This window comes from Rana temporaria, chromosome 13, assembly GCF_905171775.1.
Source record: "Rana temporaria chromosome 13, aRanTem1.1, whole genome shotgun sequence".
NCBI classification, from domain to species: Eukaryota; Metazoa; Chordata; class Amphibia; order Anura; family Ranidae; genus Rana; species Rana temporaria.
The window spans coordinates 67,496,594-67,516,797 of record NC_053501.1 but is presented as its reverse complement, the minus strand read 5'-3'; the positions used below and the strand labels follow the sequence as shown (position 1 = coordinate 67,516,797).

General features: G+C 41.5%; 1 protein-coding gene across 1 annotated transcript in view; it reads right to left on the bottom strand.

The window, feature by feature from the left end:
- Window positions 1-20,204, bottom strand: part of NPAS3 (neuronal PAS domain protein 3) — a 589,204-nt gene that overhangs the window by 31,029 nt on the left and 537,971 nt on the right. Inside the window, exons 8-9 of the mRNA XM_040333134.1 lie at window positions 12,518-12,711; window positions 5,762-5,868 (exon numbers count right to left, since the gene is read on the bottom strand). Coding sequence (XP_040189068.1) covers window positions 5,762-5,868; window positions 12,518-12,711 — 301 coding nt within the window. The remainder of the gene's footprint in view (window positions 1-5,761; window positions 5,869-12,517; window positions 12,712-20,204) is intronic.

Genomic DNA, 20,204 nt, shown 5'->3' with positions numbered 1-20,204 from the left:
CGAGGAACTCGACGAGCGAAACACATAGTTTTCCTCGTCGAGTTCCTTGTTAGGCTGTCGAGGAACTCGACAAGGCAAGTTTCTCCATTCCCGTCAAGGAAATAGAGAACATGCTCTCTTTTTGGCTCGTCGAGTTTCTCGACAGTTTCCTTGACGAAAATGTACACACGACCGGTTTCCTCGGCAAAAAAATATCTCCCAGCAAGTTTCTTGCTGGTTTTTGCCGAGAAACTCGGTCGTGTGTACGAGGCTTTAGGGTTACAGGAAGCTTAGTGTTAGGCCCCGTACACACGACCGAGTTTCTCGGCAGAATTCAGCCAGAAACTCGATCGGAGCCGTATTCTGCATAGGAAACCGGTCGTGTGTACACTTTTGAAAAAATGCAATATACTGAAAGTATATCAATCACCGTGCTACCAATAAACGTATATATGTAGCAGCCAACACTACAGAATTAAATCAAATTCTGGAAAAAAAACAGCAAAACAAGAAAAAAAGTGTAGCGCTACTAATACGTGCAAAGTTATGAACAAATGAGACCCTCATGCGTGAAGGACATAAGTGATATAAGTCCACAAAGAAATCAAGGTGCTTAAAATTGATAACAATAAAACATAATACTAAAATAATTAAAGTCCAATGATGAATTTCAATATTAGTGTCCCAACAAAAAGTGACTGAGTGTTGAGAAGAAAGTGCAGTAGATAATAAACAGGAGGTCCACCACCAAGATGAATCGGAGGCTTACCAGATGATGTGGACCTAGATAGGCATATACCTAATAGGTCACAAAGGCTTAATGGTAGCGATGTCCTAGCTTCAGGGTGACTTCAGCAATACAGGAGGATGATTTCCAGTTGATGCAGTGTGAGATGAAACCATGGGAGCACAAACCAGTGCTGGACAATTGATCAGTAGAAATGAGCAGATAAGCTCACAAATAGAATATCCAGGGGTTCAAAGCATAATATCCTACATTCTCGGCTTCCAATCTCCCGCGCTGTGACCTGTGCAATGTGAGGGGAGGGGGGACATTCCAGGGAGGGAGTTCGAGGGTTATCAGGAGGAAGAGCTGAGGAGAACTCTGGTGTGTGTCATCCCGACCTGAAGGAACTTTTCACTGTCGTATAACGGAGGCGGGCTGAGTGAGTACAGAGTGCAGTTTGCGAGTACACTTTTGGCCGAGGAAACCAACGAGGAACTCGTCGAGCCAAATAGAGAACATGTTCTCTATTTCCTCGTTAGTCAATGGGGAAACTTGGCTCGCCGAGATCCTCAGCGGCTTCACAAGGAACTCGACGAGCAAAACGATGTGTTTTGCCCGTCGAGTTTCTCGGACGTGTGTACGGGGCCTTAGGCTTAATGTTAGTGCAACATGGAGGGTTAGTGTTGGGGTTACAGAAAGGTTAGTTCTAGGCTTAATGTTAGTGTGACATGGAGGGTTAGTGTTAGGGTTACAGGAAAGTCAGTGTTAAGCTTAATGTTGGTGTGCAAGGGAGGGTTCATGTTTGGGTTCTAGGAATTGTAGTTCTGCCAACTAAGACTTGCTGGTGCCGATAGCAAAGCTACCACTTTCAGGTACAGTTGTAATGTATTAGATGGGAAGGGGGCTGTTAAACAATCTTCTGAAAACCAATCAATAAAACATTTTCACAACTCTACTATTCCAAAGCAATGAAGGCCGAGATGTGAATTGACCACTTTAGGTCAAAGCACATCCTTGATCTCACATATAAGTGTGTTAGGAGTAGTCTGTCCTCAATAATACAAATTTCAGCTCTGTAGACCTGATGTTTAAACTTGAGTTTTTGTTGATATTGGTCTGCTCTACTTTTTTTTTAATTTGTATTTACAGAATGCATTATTTTTCCTAAAAGTGATATACTGATAAAAATAACACATTTATAGAACAGGACATTTTTGAACATTTTCAGAAAGATAACTGCAGATAACCGAAGATTGGTTTCTGTACTTGCCTACAATAACTCCTTTTGCTAATTATATTTTAATACTTTCCGAAATTAATATTTAAAAAGCAAACTGAACTATTCATGGGTTAGGTAATTCACCATTATTTTACTTTCCATTGCTGATGGAGGATAGCAGCTATAATGAGTGCCAACAGTTGCTATCTGGTTATACTTGTGTAGTAAACCGCTTGTAGTGTTACCCAGTAATCTTCAGGAGCGCAGGCTGAACTGCTATCCTGCTGGTTGTGTCTCTTTAAGTGATGTCTAGCGTCCCACAGCGTCCTTCATATGTACAGGAGATATTAGCAGCTGTAGACACTCCTGAGGCAGACAGGGTGACCTTTCTGTGAGCCAAATGACACCCGCCTGCTCCTGGCAGCTTCTGCTTTTGTAATTTAGGGCTCAGTTAGGACTTTAACATTGAATGAAACAGCCATAAAAATGGCTCGAACATCCATATTCCATTTATCAGATGGCAGAGAAAATGTGTCCCTGAGGTGGAGATAGAAACACAGGGACGCAGAGAACACTTGGACGAAGCAAACACAGACTTTAACTACTAGGAAGTCATATATGCCCTTTCATGAGAATGCGGGATCTGGTCTGAATATAGCAAAGAGCAAAGTGCAGTGACCCATAGCAACCCAAACAGCAATCTTTTTTCATTTAAAAGTTTTTGATTGGTTACCAGAAGTTACTGAACTTTTCATATAATCATTCATAAACTGCTTATTAAAAAAAAAAAAATGTATTTACTTAGTGTTGATATTATTTGAACACATTTCTAAAATGTGATTAGATTTTTATCTAAATACTAATAATAAAGTAATAAATACTTTTTCTCAGTATCAAATACAAAACATACAGCACTGTGCCTTGCTATATCATTGTTGAATGGTCATTGTTACTGATGGAAGGAGTACAGTACAGATTTAGGCCCGGATTCACAAAGCACTTGTGCCGACGTATCTCAAGATACGCCGACGTAAGTACAAATGTGCGCCGTCGTATCTATGCGCGACCCACATACTAAGATACACCTAAAAATAGGCTTCCTATGACCGACGTAACTTGCCTACACCGTCGTATCGTGGGCGCATATTTAAGCTGGGCGCATTTGCCGCTCCCATTGATTTTCTATGCACATATGCAAATGAGGGAGATATACGCCGATTCATGAACGTACTTGCGCCCGGCGCATTATATACGCGGTTTGTGTAAGTCGTACGTCCGGCGTAAAGTTATTCCCCATATATGAGGCGCATCCCATGCAAAGGTATGGACCAGGGAACACAAGCCGTTGTATCTTTTGTCGTTTACATTGTACGTGAATATGACTAGGCGTAGGTTACCTTCATGTCGTAGACAGTGATCAGGCGTATCTTAGGGAGTAGTTCGTAGCTTTATGGCGCTCGGGCCATCATTTGCTTGGGGTCACGCCTCATTTGCATGGCTCACGCCCACTTCCACTTATGACGACTTACGCCGAAGAAACACAGCGCAGATTTGGTGGCAAGTGCTTTGTGAATTCGGTGCTTGCCTCTCTGCGCTGCGTCGTCTTAGCGTAAAGAAGATACGCTATGGCGGCATAAATATGCGCCGATGTATGTGAATCCGGGCCTATGTAGTTATTGTTACCTCGGTTATGGATTTTAACCTTAGATACATAATAAATACATTAATAAAGCTTCATAGTTGTTCAAGATCCTGTTGAGTGCTGACTATTTTGGATGGTTTGGACATTTGTTGTACTGTCTTGCAGTATAGAGAATCATTATATTCTCACTGATGATGTGTCTAAAATTGTAATATGAATATTTTTTTGCACTTTAAATATTGATCATTGCTACATACAAAGTCAAAGGAAATCTATCCTGGGAACAACATGTTAGGCTGCTTTCACATTGGGCAGTGGAGCCGCGGTGACGGTATAGCCGTGCTATTTGTAGCGCCGCTATACCGTCGTATTTACCGTGATATTCGGGCGCTAGCGGTGCAGTATTAACCCCCGCTAGCGGCCGAAAAAGGGTTAATACCGCCCGCAATGCGCCTTTGCAGAGGAGCATTGCGGGCGGTATTACAGAGGTTTCCCATTGATTTCAATGGGAAGGCGCGGTATAGGAGCGGTAAACACCCCGCTCCTATATCGCTCCAAAGATGCAGCTAGCAGGACTTTTGGAGCGGTCCTGCTTCCACACTGCTTCAGTGTGAAAGCCTTCACATTGAAGCCTGCAGGGCATGATTTTTTCATGCGGTATAGCAGCGCTATTTTTAGCGCTGTACCGCATGAAAAATGCCTCAATGTGAAAGGGGCCGAAATTGCACTGCTAATTCTGCAAATACTAGTTTACTGGCTGTCATGCTGATATTTTAAGTCACTAGCCCAGAACAAGTGTAGATGCAGACTTCAGACTGTACTCTGACTTTCCTTATATGCATACATGTTCCAAGATCAGTGCCTCAGACAGTGCTGAAGTCAGAGGCTTAGCAAAACTAATCTTAAAAAAAAAACAAGCAAACATATTAAAAAAATTAGAGGTACAGTGTTTCAGTTTTTAAAACAAGGGTCATTTCTAGAAGAAGAACAAAGAAAAAACAACATTTCCAAGTCTTCTAAATCTGGATCTGTCTCTGCATACAGTTGTACACTAGCCTGGATCTGTAAACAAAAGGCTACACCGAGCCTGACCTAAGAACTGAAAAATGTGCGGGACAGGAGATTTCCTGGTAGCTATACCATGTGATATTTTAGGCTTGGTCTGTAGGTATATTCAGGGAGAGATGACATTGGGGAATGAACATTCTATTCATATTTGTATGTACAATATACTATGAGATAGTGGTCATTGGCCAATAACCTCTGGTCAGCTCACAGTCTGCTCTCTAGATTTAATATTCAAGTTTGCGGGTACATTTGTTTTTTATTTCTTACACTGGCATTGTTATTTTGAGTATCTGTGTGTATTAGGCTGGCCATCCATGGTCGAATTTCGAAAGATTTTTTTTGGGAAAAATCTGAAAATTTGTGCGTTTTGTCATCCGATGATGCCACCATTGATTTCAAAATTCGACCAACCAAGCCTTCAATTTCACCTCATGTTGCTACAGAAAAGAATTTTCATGTCTGGGAATATTCTTTTCTTTCCAGGAATTTTCTTTTCTTGCACATGTACATTTCTTTTTCAATTACATTTTTCGCACGATTTTCCCATCATTGATTAGAAAATCGTTCAGTTTTTGAAAAAATATCCAACATGTCCGATTATTAAAAATCAATGGCCGCACGGTAATCAGCTTTTGCTTCAGCCCACTAATGGTGCGAAATACGAATACAAATTCTTAGATAAGTTTTTCGAAAAGAAAATTATTTCAAAATGTCTTTTCTTAGTGTCAGAAATGTGAAAAAAAGGATTTGGGGCATATTTATTTTGTAACTCCTCCCCAAAAAATAAAAACCTCAACTTAACCCCAAATATAACCCTTACATACACCTTCTTTATTGATACATACTATAGCGTTGTAAAAAACTTCTTTGCAAAGTTTTGCCACTTAAAATATCTGTACCCAAATCAGAAAATCCAACCTGTGTCTATATGAATTGATATAAACTGTGGTGTTGATGAATCATGTTTTCTGTAACACACATTAGCTATACAGTAAATAATTATACACTTTTAAAGCATGGACATTTATACTCAAATCTCCTTGTATGACAACATACTGTAAGTGTGCCATGAAACAATGGCTTGTATTAGCAAAGCTCTAGAACTATAACTGCACAACATACTTACAGTCCAGGTGGCTGTGCCTGATTCCTTCTACATCTTCGGCATGGATAAAGTGATAGCATCTTTTACCCATCAGATCCACAGCATTGAGGTCCATGTAATCACTGACTCTGAAACAGTCATAGAAGTTAATGTAAAAAAAAATGTAAGGTTGATATTAGAGGCAATACAAGCAAACAAGGAACTGATGCAACAGGTTATAATTTGTCATAAAAAGGTTCACCCTGCCTTATGTAGCAGTGTGTTGCATGTTAACTTTGATACCCGGACGTCTACTAAACTGCCAGTGATTAGTCATTAAGGTGAACCAAATGATCCCTAAACACTGAAGCAGTATATTTAACAAGTATAAATCCTAATTGCATAAATTCATACAGGGCATGTGGTTTCCGGTGATTTCAGTTCAGGCTGCGGTCATTGCATGGCGATCGCTTCGCAGTGACACCATATGCAGGTGGAGCCAGTCTCTGACAGAGTACCAAATTGATCCTAGGATTGGTTTTAAATTATGGAAACATAGGGTCCACAGACAGTAATATCTACACTATTGTATAGGATCATAAGGCTCAATTTACTAAGCTTTAATGCATATCTTATGTTCCGAAATAGCTTCATGGCAAGTCACATTCATTAAAATTTGATAGATTTAAACCTACTGCCTGCACGTGGCCTTTGAGCAAAAAACTGCATTTACTCATCACTCTGGTCTCCTTCATGGTGCCAACAAGTCTGGTAGCTGGATGGATATGCGTGTTACACCGACCACTTCCTGCTTATACAGCCCTATTCAGGATTGTTCTCTGTACAACTCGGTAGAAATGAGACTCTGACCACCTGAGACCCTGGTAGCACCCTGCCTGGGCCCTAATGTACTTTGGTGCCCTTGAGGGAGGATTGAACAGTTACTATGTTAATATCCAATAGGATGTATAAAATATTGTATAGTGAGCCCGCCTATACTACAGTCCTAGAATAGTGGCCCACTGACAGTACATAGTGGTAGGCAAAACCGCACCACGCTAAGAAGGAATTTGCAGGTCAAACATGCACCAATCAGCCATACCTTTATGACCACTGAGATATTAAGTGAATAACATTGATTATCTTGTTACAATGGCAACTTAAAGTTAGTGGGATATACAGTATTAGTCATCAAGTAAACATGTCCCTGAAGCTGATGTGTTGAAAGCAGAAAAAATTGGCAATCTCGCTTTGTTGTGTATGGGGCTGGTCCAATGAGTTATGTTTTATTTTACATTATGTGGATGGCCGTGTGTGTTTGCGTCCCTTACCTGGGGAAGAGATAGCACCAGGATGCAGTATGGGAAGAAGGCAACCTGACAGAGGCAGTGTAATGCTTTGGGCAATATTCTGTTGGGAAACCTTCATGTGGATATTATTTGACACATACCACCTACCTAAACATTGTTGATAACCAAGTACACCCCTTTATGGAATTGGTATTCCCTAATGACAGTGGCCTCTTTCAGCAGGATAATACTCCCTACCATACTGCAACAATGGTTCTAGAAGGGTTTCAACACAACAATGAGTTTGAGTTATTGACTTGGCCTTCAGATTCTCCAGATCTTAGTCCAATTCATGGGGACCCACCTCTCATCTTACAAGACTTAAAGGATCTGTTAATGACGGCTTGGCACCAGATACCAGAGAATATCTTCAGAGGTCTAGTTGCCTCCATGGGCCAGGACTGTTTTGGTGGCAAAAGGGGGGCCCTTCTTAATATTAGATGGGTGGTCATAAAGTTATGGCTGCTCAGTGTATACAAAATGTTTTTAGAAAAGGTATTCTATATTAAGGAAACAGCAGGCAACTAAGAAGGCATTTGTGATTGGCTGCTCAAGCACTTTACTGTTGGAGTGGACGCCTGTCCACTGCTCTGTGATGTCATCTTGCACACCTGGTGGTGCTGTGTATACTTTTACAGTTGGGTTGTTTCTACTGAACAGGTGAGTGCAATTCTTTTTAAATAAATTCATGTTTTAAGCTGTACTACACTATGAAACTTCTTAGTACTATTGAAAGCCTGCTGTGATCTTTTCTCTGGTAAGAGGCTGTACATTGGGGAGCGGCACTTGAACGTATATTCGTTTGAATGTCACTTAAAGCGGAGCTCCACCCAAAATGGGAACCTCAGCTTGTCTGCCTCCCTCCCTTCCGCTGCCATATTTAGCACCTTTTGGGGGGAGGGTGGAGCGGTTACCTGGTTTTGACAGGTATCTGCTTCCATTTCTGGCTGAGTTTGCCATGGCATTAGGGTGACATCTTACCGGTTTAATGAGGATGTCGTTAGTCTAGGTTAAGGAAATATATATATATATATATGCTAAAATGTTAAAGAAAACCCTAGCCTGGTCAGACTCAGTCCTGATTACTTCATTAGGCAAAAAGAAAAAAATGCAAACAGCTTGATGGCCAGTTTGATATAAATCCCATTCTAAGGAGGTTGGTCACGCCTGTTGCTAAGGCTAGTGATAAGGCAGCAAAACCTAAAAATGTTCACTTTGCGCTAATGCCCCTCCTTTTTTAACCTTTACAGTCAACACAGAGAATTGTCAGTAGACATAACAGCAGTATCAACTGTTGCCTTTTGTTTGGCAATGAACTGGTTACCACATGACACTGTGATTGGTAAAGAAAATGGACAATTGAAAACTCCACAGAATTTACAGAACTGGTTTCCCTTGGCTGTAACCCATTCCATGCCAAGAACCATGCACAGCAGTTCAAAGATGGCAACTTCTTTCATCTTCCCACCTCACAAGGGTTAAATCTGCCCCTCATTTGTCCTTTCTAAAGACTTTGTAAAAGTGAATGTAAATGGAAGTAATTAACGAGCAATTATTTCTGTCGGATCGTGAAGGCGGAAAACAACGAGGCCACTAATTACCCAAAGCGCGGGCGACACAACGCTTTCTGCGTGGCTGTATCGGAATTATAATAATCAGCGGATATTACTTGGTGAATGATATAAATGACAAAGCGTGTAATAACCTGTAATAGTGCTAATAATGGTAATAATAAGCCTTGTGATAATAGCAATGATCATCATTATATTGCATGAATAATGAGCCAGCTAATGAAGCTACACAGAACAATGGAAATCATGGCACAGTGTGTTGAACACTAACAAACACACAGATATGTATATACCAACAATGGCCATCTACCTGCAACACTACTGTATTTCTGTTCCATTATTTCTACATTAACCTATAGTAGGAAGTAATCAATACTTCTGGCAAATGGTGAATGGCATTGGCCCAACTAGTTAGTAGTTAAGCCTGGTAACTTTTGCATGGTTTTCCAAGCTGAGCTCACATGGTGGTGCCATCATCTGGAGGCGCCACGACAAAGAAAAGGGCTAAAATCGCCCAAAATTTACTTTTTCTTTGCTACATGAAAGTAGAAACTTTTCCTCTCTTCCCCCAATTCAGAAAGTGACCTGTTCAGCACTGTTGCAATCTGGCACACAGGATAGATGAATTACGTCTACGTTATATGGAAATCTGGGCACTTACAATTTGAAATTTCAGTAAGGTCTCCTCTAACCGGTGTTCTGTGGAACCTTGAGGTTTTTCCAGAAATTGCTAGCACAGTTGTAAAGGAATGTTCTGCCTATACTGACCACCAATCTCAATGGGGCACTTTTCTGCTGATATGCATATCCAGTGTAACTGTTCACTTCTACACTGTTATGCACCCTCTGGTGCCTTGGAATGTCTTGATACGGTTGTTGGCTGGATTGTTTTTGAAACAGCAATAAAAGAATTAAAAAGCAGTGAGTGCTCTGGATTGCTTACTCTTTTAAAAGTGCATACTGTGACTCTTCTGGAGGAAACAGATTCTGCCCAGCAATCTAAGGGGGCATTCTTCCACTGACTACTACTGCATAGAGACACTACCATTTTTTATTGCCTGCATTAAAAATAATTAAATTATTGCTGAAAATATGTTTGTCGTATAGAGCAGAGGGAGGTACAAAAGTTATCCACCATGGGTTTCTAAGGTATTTCACATTATTTTCTCTTCTATTTAAAACTTTGAAAAACTTGCTGATCATGAAAAATTACCAAAACTGTAGATTGTATTAATTTTAAGAATGGGTTCCGTGAGACCTGAACATTATTTTTGAAGGTTCCTCCAGAATGAAAAGGCTCTAAAATATCTATACAATAGACTATATTTTAATCAATCCCTTGTTAAGTTCAATTAGGCTAACCACTTTCACATTACGAGAGCAGGGTACCGTTGTAAGGTGCTGCTAGTCAAAATGCCAATTTCAGTAAAGCTCAAAGTCCCCTATTTTAATTAAATATTCAATAAAAACATTAAAAATTGCATAGATGTCTTGTGTTTATTAAACAGTATTTGTCATAATAAAGCTAAAATACATCCTATATAAAATCAGTACCACAGTGCCACCCAGTGGTCAGATTATCTCCTTTATAAGTAATAACATAAAGCCGAATTCTAGATATAGATTTTATAGCATAGGTCCAGATTGGACCAATGTAAGTATGCTTAATTGAATTAAATTATTATTATTTTTTTTTTGTTTTTTGCATTACACCTGTAAGGGGCCCGATGGTCCCCAGCCCCCCCCCCTTATTATCTTGCATCAAGAGAGAAGAGATTACACTTGTTTTTTTTTTTTTTTATCGTCAGCCCCCCCCTTTTCTGCTCCAGGGGGGCCCTGCCTAAAGCTGTGTAAGGGGCCCCAAAATTTGTGATGGCATCCCTCTGTATCAAACAGGTGTAAATATATAATTGTTGGCTGATATTTTCAATGCACTTTTGATTCAACACATGGCTGAATGGAATTAGGGAGTCCACAGCAATCTGCCACCTGCCGTTCAGATTGTTTCCCAGTTTTGAACAATCAGATAATCACAATTGGTGTGGAAATCAATCAAAAATTCCTTTAGACAGGTGTTGTGCTGGTTTAGATCGATTCCCATCACAATTTTGATCATGTTGTTGCTGAAAACTGAGATGCAGATTGTTGTAGGTTATTAAGTTCTATGTTATGTTTTTCTGTTGGAAGCTGACTGAATGAGGTTCTCTCCTGACTTACATAATCCGTTAGCCAAACAGAACATTTCTCAACACAGCCATTTGGCTAACAGGCATTTAATACATTATTGTATGAAAATAGGATCTTTCACTACTATAGCGGTGAGAACTTTCTCTCCTTTCTTTGGAGAAAATGCTGGAACTACCCCCACCGTGGTGCTCCGACAACGTAGCTAGCAAGGAGGTGGCCACTTGGTAACCAATGCTTGTCTTATCTCCAATCACTCACCCAAGACAAGCAGCGGCAAGAGGAATGCATTAGGAAGGGGGACTGACACACTTTCCTCCCTCTCTCTGCATTCCTCTTCTCACCATTTGTTTTGGACAATTGTTTAAAGCTATGACAAGTGCCAGTTATCAAGCAGTCATCTCCTTGCCAACTATGTTGCTAGATGGTTGCAGGAGGAGGGAGGGTCCTGTCTGACCTCATTGCTAGGCTTACAAAACCTGTAAAAACATAGGGCAAAGTACTCTATGGGTGACAGAACACTGAAAACATTGAAGTAAGAATTCTTATTTAGAAGAATGAAACAGTTTTACATTAACAGACAACTGGGCAGGGCTGAAACAAATTCTTGCAGTTTTAGACCGCTAAGGGGAATGTGGTGTCATTTCACAGAAGAAAAGGAGGAGCTGGGTGCATTTGTGGCACACCAACAGGTATTCTTCTATACTTGCAGGATCTTTAGAGGGATAAAACATGGTGAACTATGCATGTAGGGTATTTTTCTGTCTTGACATATGCTTTAACTGCTGAGACCTTTCCTTGTTTACCAAGGAACTCTCTGAGGTTTGACAACCATTGGAGTATTGTGTAATTTACACCATACCATTGGACTAAAGTACTGAACACCGTTGGTATGTGTGAGCATGGCGTAATTGTGAAGCCTCGTACACACGACTGAGGAACTCGACGGGCGAAACACATAGTTTTGCTCGTCGAGTTCCTTGTGAAGCCGTCCAGAAACTCGACAAGGCAATTTTCTCCATTCCCATCAAGGAAAAAGAGAACATGCTCTCTTTTGGCTCGTCGAGTTTCTCGACAGTTTCCTCAACGAAAATGTACACACGACCGGTTTCCTTCATTAAAAAAATATCTCCCAGCAAGTTTCCTGCTGGTTTTTGCCGAGAAACTCGGTCGTGTGTACGAGGCCTTAGGCTCTGTTCACATCTAGGCGTTGTTATTTTACAGGCATTTTTCTGGCGTTTTTTTCTGGCATTTTTGGGTGTTTCTGCAGAGTTTTTGCAGCATTTTTGTACAGGCGTCCTCAAGGTTAAAAGGTCACCAATGTAAAAGCAGGAAAAACGCCTGTAATCTGCCAAAAAAGAAGCTCCTGTACTTTTTTGAGCAACGGGCGTTTTGCTTCAGGCGACAGACTGCTCAGATGTGAACAGGAGCTATTGAAATTAATGGGATTCGTCTTGTTGGGCATTTTTAGAGCTGAGGCTTACAGCAGAAAAACAACCAAAAACGCCTAGGTGTGAACGGAGCCTAAAGTGGGCTGAATTAAATACACGGCAACTTTCTGTTTTAAGTCTTTGGTATTTTAGATATATTGTGCTGTACAATGGTCCCATCACTCTGTGATAAGAATGTTTCAGTGTTTTAAAATATTCAATGTGTTCCCAAAATGAGGCCAATACTCTGATGAAGTCACCTACCTATTTTCACAGTATATAATATTGAGGTCCATGTTGACACGTGTTACAAACATGTGGCAGTCAATGCGGACTTCATTGATGGTTGGGGGAGGGAGGGCATGAGCCACAACTACTAAACCCATCACTTGTCCTGGCCCAGTACGCCCATGAGACAAAGACACACGGAGACGCAGACGTCCAGTTACATGAATCACCTGGAAAACATGAAAAGACACATCAACTGCCTCAGTAGCTAGAAAAATAGGGAATTATTTTTGAGGATTTGTCATAGCCATACACTGATAGCCTAAATGTATCATTTTGTTCCCCAAAGCAAATACACTATAGCACTGTAATGCCGCATACACACCATCACTTTATGTGATGAAAAAAAACGACACTTTCTGTGAAGTAAAAAATGACGTTTTTGAAACTTCAATTTTCAAAGACGAAGTTGCATACACACCATCGTTTTCTCACAATGATCTTGCAAAGTGAGGTTACGTTCCACCACGTTTTACCATTGAAGCTTGCTTCATAAGTAGCTTCTGGGCATGCGTGGATGAAAAAACGTCTTAGAAAACGACGTTTTTTGCTACACACGGTCAATTTCTGTGAACATTGCAACTACTATGCCATATATTAATGTCCAGTGGAGATTTAGCTTTTTCCATGACTTTTGGCACAGGATTTTAGAAACAATTTCTTAGAACAGTTATCACAGATGGATATTGGATGTATAATTCACATCTGATAATACAGGATATAGTAATGAATTTGACACCCAAGAGGGCAGTAGCTGGGACCATTCAATCAGGTGTTGCATTCATTACACACTTCAAGTGCTGCTGAATACTTAGAATCCCCTTATAAAGATTCTGCATATGCTCTGCTTCAAAAAAACAATGCAACATAGCGGCTCTAGAGAAACTGAAGGAGACTTCAGTAGTTCCCAGTGACAGTGGCTTTAGGTGGGTTGTCTTAATCTGTCATTCCATGCCTTTTAAAATCTGAATTTGCATTTTATAATATAAGTTTGTAAAGGCTTCTCAACTCTCTAAACATATACATATGATTATATACCACCCTTTTCAACCAGGGTGCCTTCTGAGTTCTTCAGGGATGCCTTGGCAAAATGCCTAAAAACTACCTGCCTTTTTGTTACACAAAGCAACAGGTTTTTACTATGCAGTATTACAACCCTGGGCACCGTGTGGGCCAACCACTGGCATCCTTACAACCCAGGGAGAAGAGAAATCTAGAATACTAGACAGTACCACTTGGCAAAAGTGGAGGAATAAATAACCTCTAATGTTGGGAAGCCCACGTGTGGATGTTGCTGCCATTTGTAAAAATATTACTTTGTTTTTTTAATTTCTAAAACAAGGTGCCTTGAAAATGTTCAGAATTTTAAAGGGTGCCTTGACTAAAAAAAGGTTAAGGAACACTGGATTATACAATGTCCAAACAATTTCTACACAGCAAAAGACAATTTGAAAAAGTATGAAAATGAAAAAAGACAACGAAAATGCATAAAAGACAGTTCTGAATGGGACTAAGTCATGGGTCTTCAAACTACGGCCCTCCAGTTGTTCAGGAACTACAATTCCCATCATGCCCTAGTCATGTCTGTGAATGTCAGTGTGTTACAATGCCTCATGGGATGTGTAGTTCTACAACAGCTGGAGGGCCGTAGTTTGAGGATCCCTGGACTAAGTAGTCAACGCATGTACAATAAAGGGGACTAGAGCATGACATGTGCAGAAATATATTTGTTGTTTACAGAGCTTACACCAGCATTCATAATTTTTGGTACACATCTCTTAGGCTCATTTGTCATCTTTAGTCTGGTAAAAGATTACCATTCTTGAGACCAGGGAATGGATCACAGACATGGATTGAGAGAGACAGGTAAAGGATGGGGGGTGATGAAAATATCTAAGAAAAATGGGTGAAAAATGAAAGTTACTTGTGTATACAAAGAGAAAATAGATAAATAAAAAGACAGATGGTTGGAATGTGCGACACTTTTACGAAGAGAGAGATATACTTTGTATACATATGAGAAAAACATGGCTGTAAAAGAGGAAGATACAAAGAAGGAAAAACATAAACACAATATCCAAAAATGAAAGGCAAGAAATAGGCAGAATGCAAATGCAAAGCAAAGGACAAGTATTAAGAAAAGAAATCCGGGAAAAAGGAAGGCAAGAAATAAAAGAAGGTTTGGTCAGTAGGAGGCAGGGCACCACAGCCTGAATCTTCCGAAGAGCGGCAGAATAGAGTGAGCAGAGTCCTCTTTGACACATGTGGGGAGTTTTGCTGCTGGATCGCTCATGGCAAGAAACACATCAGAGACTCCTGTGGTACTTTTATATATTTCAGCAGCTAAATCTAATATGACACCGAAAGCGGGGGGGAGCGGAGGTACACACAACGTCAGGAGCCAGCTCCCCTTCCTATGACCTTAACTGATAAAACTGGGAGAACTCTATTAACCCTTCATCAGCCAGTGCCGGCTCCAGCTCCTTTATTTTTGCTATATCTTGTGTATTCTTTTTAAATTCAAATGATTGAGAATATGATTCAAGTGGTGAGTGACAGATCTCTAATATATGTATGAATAGTAGTACAGAGTAGGGTTGTCCCGATACTGATACTAGTATCGGTATCGATACTGATACTGAGCATTTGCGCAAGTACTTGTACTCGCGCAAATGCTCCCGATGCTTCACCCGATACATTTTTGGGAAGAAAAGAGCGGGCTGAGGGGGGGGCAGAAAGCGGGCTGAGAGGGGGCGGAGAACGGACTGAGAGGGGGGCGGAGAGCGGGCTGAGAGCAGGACAGCTTTCATTTCAATAGCTGTGTGTTCCCCGCCGTGTGTCGTCATATATAGCCCCTCCCCCTTTGTCCAGGCACTTTGATAGACAGATCACCCGTCCCAGGATTGGACGGGTGATCTGTCTATCAAAGTGCCCGGACAAGGGGGAGGGGCTATATAAGACGACATGCGACGGGGAACACACAGCTATTGAAATGAAAGCTGTTATGTTCCCTGCACGCTGATCAACTAGACGCCGGTGGCGGGGGGCTCTCTCTTTGCCTACACAGGTAGGCCACTGGGGACCTACACAAGGCTGCATTTTGGGCCACAATTGGGGACACAAGGCTGCAATTGGGGACACAAGACTGCAATTGGGGACACATGACTGCATTGAGGACACAAGGCTACACATGGCTGCATTTGGGGACACAAGGCTGCATTTGGGACACAAGGCTACACATGGCTGCATTTGGGGACACAAGGCTGCATTTGGAATACAAGGCTACACATGACTGCATTTGGGGACCTACACAAGGCTGCATTTGGGGACACAATTGGGGACACAAGGCTGCAATTGGGGACACAAGGCTGCAATTGGGGACACATGACTGCATTGAGGACACAAGGCTACACATGGCTGCATTTGGGGACACAAGGCTGCATTTGGGACACAAGGCTACACATGGCTGCATTTGGGGACACATGGTAACGGTAATGGGTATCGGCGAGTACATGAAAAAAAGTATCGGGACTTGTACTCGGTCCTAAAAAAGTGGTATTGGGACAACCCTAGTACAGAGTTCACAGTATAGATACTATGTAAGGCCAAAGTGGGTGCAACAAGCTGGTTTGTGCCCTACACCCTTTTTTTTTAAGCATTTAAGTCTTTCTGACCACTGATTGGGGTTCTCGACTTTAAAGAACAAGCCTAATACCTTGTACACACAGTACGATCGTTGCCCAACCGAGCATCTGATTTTTGTCAAAAGGGCGTGTGCCAGGATCTTGTCTTGCATACTAACGGTACACAACTGTCGTGCCACAAACACAAATGTAGTGACGTACTACGAGGAATTTCAGCTCTTGAGTGCCACACTTTGGGCCCCCTCTGCTAATTTCATGTTTGGTGAGCATTGATTCCGAGCATGCGTGTTTGTACTTTTGTGTGACGGATTTGTGTACTGACCATACAAAAATCAGACAACAAACCATTGTCCGCCGAAAATTTACTAGCCTGTCATCCAACATTTGTTGACGGAAAATTGGACAACAATTATCAAAAGGAGCGTACTAACGATAAGATTTTAGGACAACAGTCTGTCAACAGACAATGCCCTGACAACAATCATATTGTGTATACGAGGCTTAAGAAACAAGCAAATCCAATCTCTTGTCTTTAATGTTTTCCTCGAAATGTGAGGAATGAACTGGGGTCACAAAGTCCACTCTACTTGCCTCCTCTGCTGTAATCACTATGCCTTAAGGCTAAGTAGGACTGTGGTATCCTGTGGGCCCGGGGACAGAGGGAATTACCCAGTCTCCTCACTAACAGCCAATGGGGCAGGTGAACTGGAAGAAAGCAGGCTTAGCCTGGTTTGAAGCTGGTCATGCACTGTATGAATTTAGGGGAGTTCCTGATGAATTTTGATCAGTGGGTGACCCTATCTCCACCTTCCTTGACATCCATGAAATAAAAAATTGTTGGCAAACAGTGGCTGCATTCAATCAGATGCATACACTTGTTTGAGTATTTAGACACTGTTTGGATATTTAGACAGCCAGCCCTGCATTTTTTTTTTTCGCTCAGCCTGCAAGCCAACTTTGGAACGGGTAGTAGGAAGGCAGCAAAAGTGCAAAACTACACAGAACACAAAACTATCATACACCCATCACCAGGACGGTCTACAACACTAATTCTAACTTTCCAATAAAAATAGCCCCATATATTCAGACTTGCATGCATACAGTACATTCTATCTACTGCCTTTTAAAAGTATCAGGCCTCGTACACACGACCGAGTTTCTCTGCAAAAACCAGCAAGAAACTTGCTGGGATTTTTTTTTTGCCGAGGAAACCGGTCGTGTGTACATTTTTCGACGAGGAAACTGTCAAGGATCCCGTCGAGCCAAAAAGAGAGCATGTCTTCTTTTTCCTTGACGGGAATGGAGAAACTTGCCTTGTCGAGTTCCTCGACAGCCTAACAAGGAACTCGATGAGAAAAACGATGTGTTTCGCCCGTCGAGTTCCACGGTCATGTGTACGAGGCTTAACAGTAACTCCAACAGATACAAGAAAAAGCATAGTGACCCAAAGCAACCAATTAGAATGCATCTTTAACTTATCTGTCTAGAGAAAACTGATAGTACATGGGATGCTATAGGTTTACTCTGATCCTGCAAAATTCTGCAAATCTATATGACCATTCCTGCTTGCTAATACGATATGTCTACTTAGGCCTGACACATACAGTGCACTCATAACAGGTCAAACCAACTTTTCTTTCTAATTGTAAAGGGCAATAACACTCTCATCTGTATAATGACAAATCCCAATAACTTTAAATGTAAAACTTGTAGCATATTATATGGCGCCCATTCTATGTTCTTGCAGTTTCGATGCCAGACAAGTATGATTGCTGTTCTCTCTCTTTTTTTTTATCCTCTCTTGCCTCAGGAGAGAGGAACCATCCTGATTCTTTATACACTGAGGCTCTTCAAAGACACCTTTAGATTGTAGGCAGCCTGGGGGGGAATTCTCTCCCAGACACAATTTGGAAGCAACATGAAGGCCTTGAAGTTGAAAAGCAAAGCAGAGGGAGGACAGAGGGAGCAGGGCAAAGGAAGGGGGTGTGGGACGAAGGCTCAGTGTATTTTTCCTCCGTTCCTTCCACCCCCCCAAGAGGTAAAAAGACTTGTATACCCAGAGTTTTTTTTTTACACGTGAGTATAGGCTCTTGTTTATCTTGCTAGTTCCGACATTCCTAATCGGTTTAGGAAACAGGCAGTAAAATGGAAAGATATGGAACAAAATGAAGACAGACACGAAAATCAAACAGAGAAATGAAACAAATGATATGCTTCCAGGTATAGATTAATATTCAGATGAATTTCAGATAAGCAGCTGTTTAGTGACAAATTTTCCACCACTCATAATCACATAATCCATGTAATAGAGCTTTATTTAATAATACAATGGAACTGACCACTAGATCATATCAAATCCCCAGAATTATGAGTATTAAATGTTTTACTTACCTCAATATTAGCATGTACAGATCTGTCTGATGCAGAGAATCATGTAATGTGGGCAGTTGTCATTCATAAATGATATGATTCTCAACAAATTGGACAAATCTGCACGCTTGTAATCAAAGGATTAAATTAAATTCGTTCATCATTCACTACCAACCCAAAACATCATTTTAGTGGATTAGGACCATTGAATGCTGGTCTCTGGCCTCTTTGGGCCAGATTCTCAAAAGAGTTACGCTGGTGCATCTACTGATACACCGGCGTAATTCGAAATTTCCGCCGGCGTATCATTGTTTTGTATTCGCAAAACAAGATACGCCGGAATTAGGCTAGGATCCGACTGGTGTAAGTCACTTACACCGTCGGATCCTAAATGCAATACAACGCTGACCGCTAGGTGGCGTTTACGTTCAGGTCTCATTTGACTATGCAAATGAGCCTGATACGCCGATTCCAGAACGAATTTGCGTTGCGTACTCGTTGTTTACGTCATTTGCGTAAGGTTACCCCTGCTATATGAGGGGTAACCTTACGCCAGTCCGCCATATGCCATGTTAAGTATGGCGTCGGGTCCGCGTCGTCTTTTTCCGTCGGTTACGTTGTTTTCCTAAGTCGTTCTTGAATACGACTTTACGTCAATGACGCTCACGTCGGCGTCATTGACGTTTTCCGTCGTGAGCTGGAGCATGCGCACTGGGCTATTTTTCAGCCCGGCGCATGCGCAGTTCAATCGGCACGGGGGCGCGTTTAATTTAAATACAAGCCGCCCCCTTTGAATTACGCGGCCATACGCCGGGCCATTTACACTACGCCGCCGCAAATTACGGAGCAAGTGCTTGGGGAATACGGCACTTGCTCCAGTAAGTTGCGGTGGCGTAGTGTAAATGGCTTACACTACGCCAACGTGGGATCTTGGAGAATCTGGCCCTATATGCTTAACATATCTTTCCTAAGAGAAACATGGTGATAGCTGTTGGTGAGCTTCTTCTTAAAGTGGTAGTAAACTCCCATGCTTTATTTTTACCTATAGATGAGCCTATAATAAGGTACTGTAAATATGTAAATATCTTCTAAACATGCACCGTTTAGGAGATATTTACTTTAGATGCAGCCAGTGACAGCACCGGCGCATGTGCTCTGAAGGAACGGCATACCTGTGCCGTTCCTTCTTAATCCTGTGCCGTAAACGGCGGCTCCTGCACATGTGCGCGGATTGATGTCATCATGTTTTCAGCTGCTCACACAGCCGAAGTCCACAAATCCGAAAGGAAGATCAGGTGAAGATGGAAGCACCTTCAGCAGTGACAGCGTGCTGTGGGAGGGCTTTGTTCTAAGGTAAGTTTAACATAATGTGTAATGCATACTAGCACATTATAACATTGCCTTGCAGGTTTTTAACAAATCTGCAACGCAGACCACTATAAGATGCCAGTTTCTATTACACTCACTGGCTTCAATACTCATTGCTCTGGAACAATCATGTAGATCAGGCAAGTCAGAATAAAAAAGTCCTTAGCAGCATACTTGTTTAAGGTCAATGACACAATTATGGAAACAAGTGGGGTAGATTTATAGTCAGGCAACCAGCACTTGAAGAATAAGAAGCAGCAATGGTATGCTATATTTTTCTC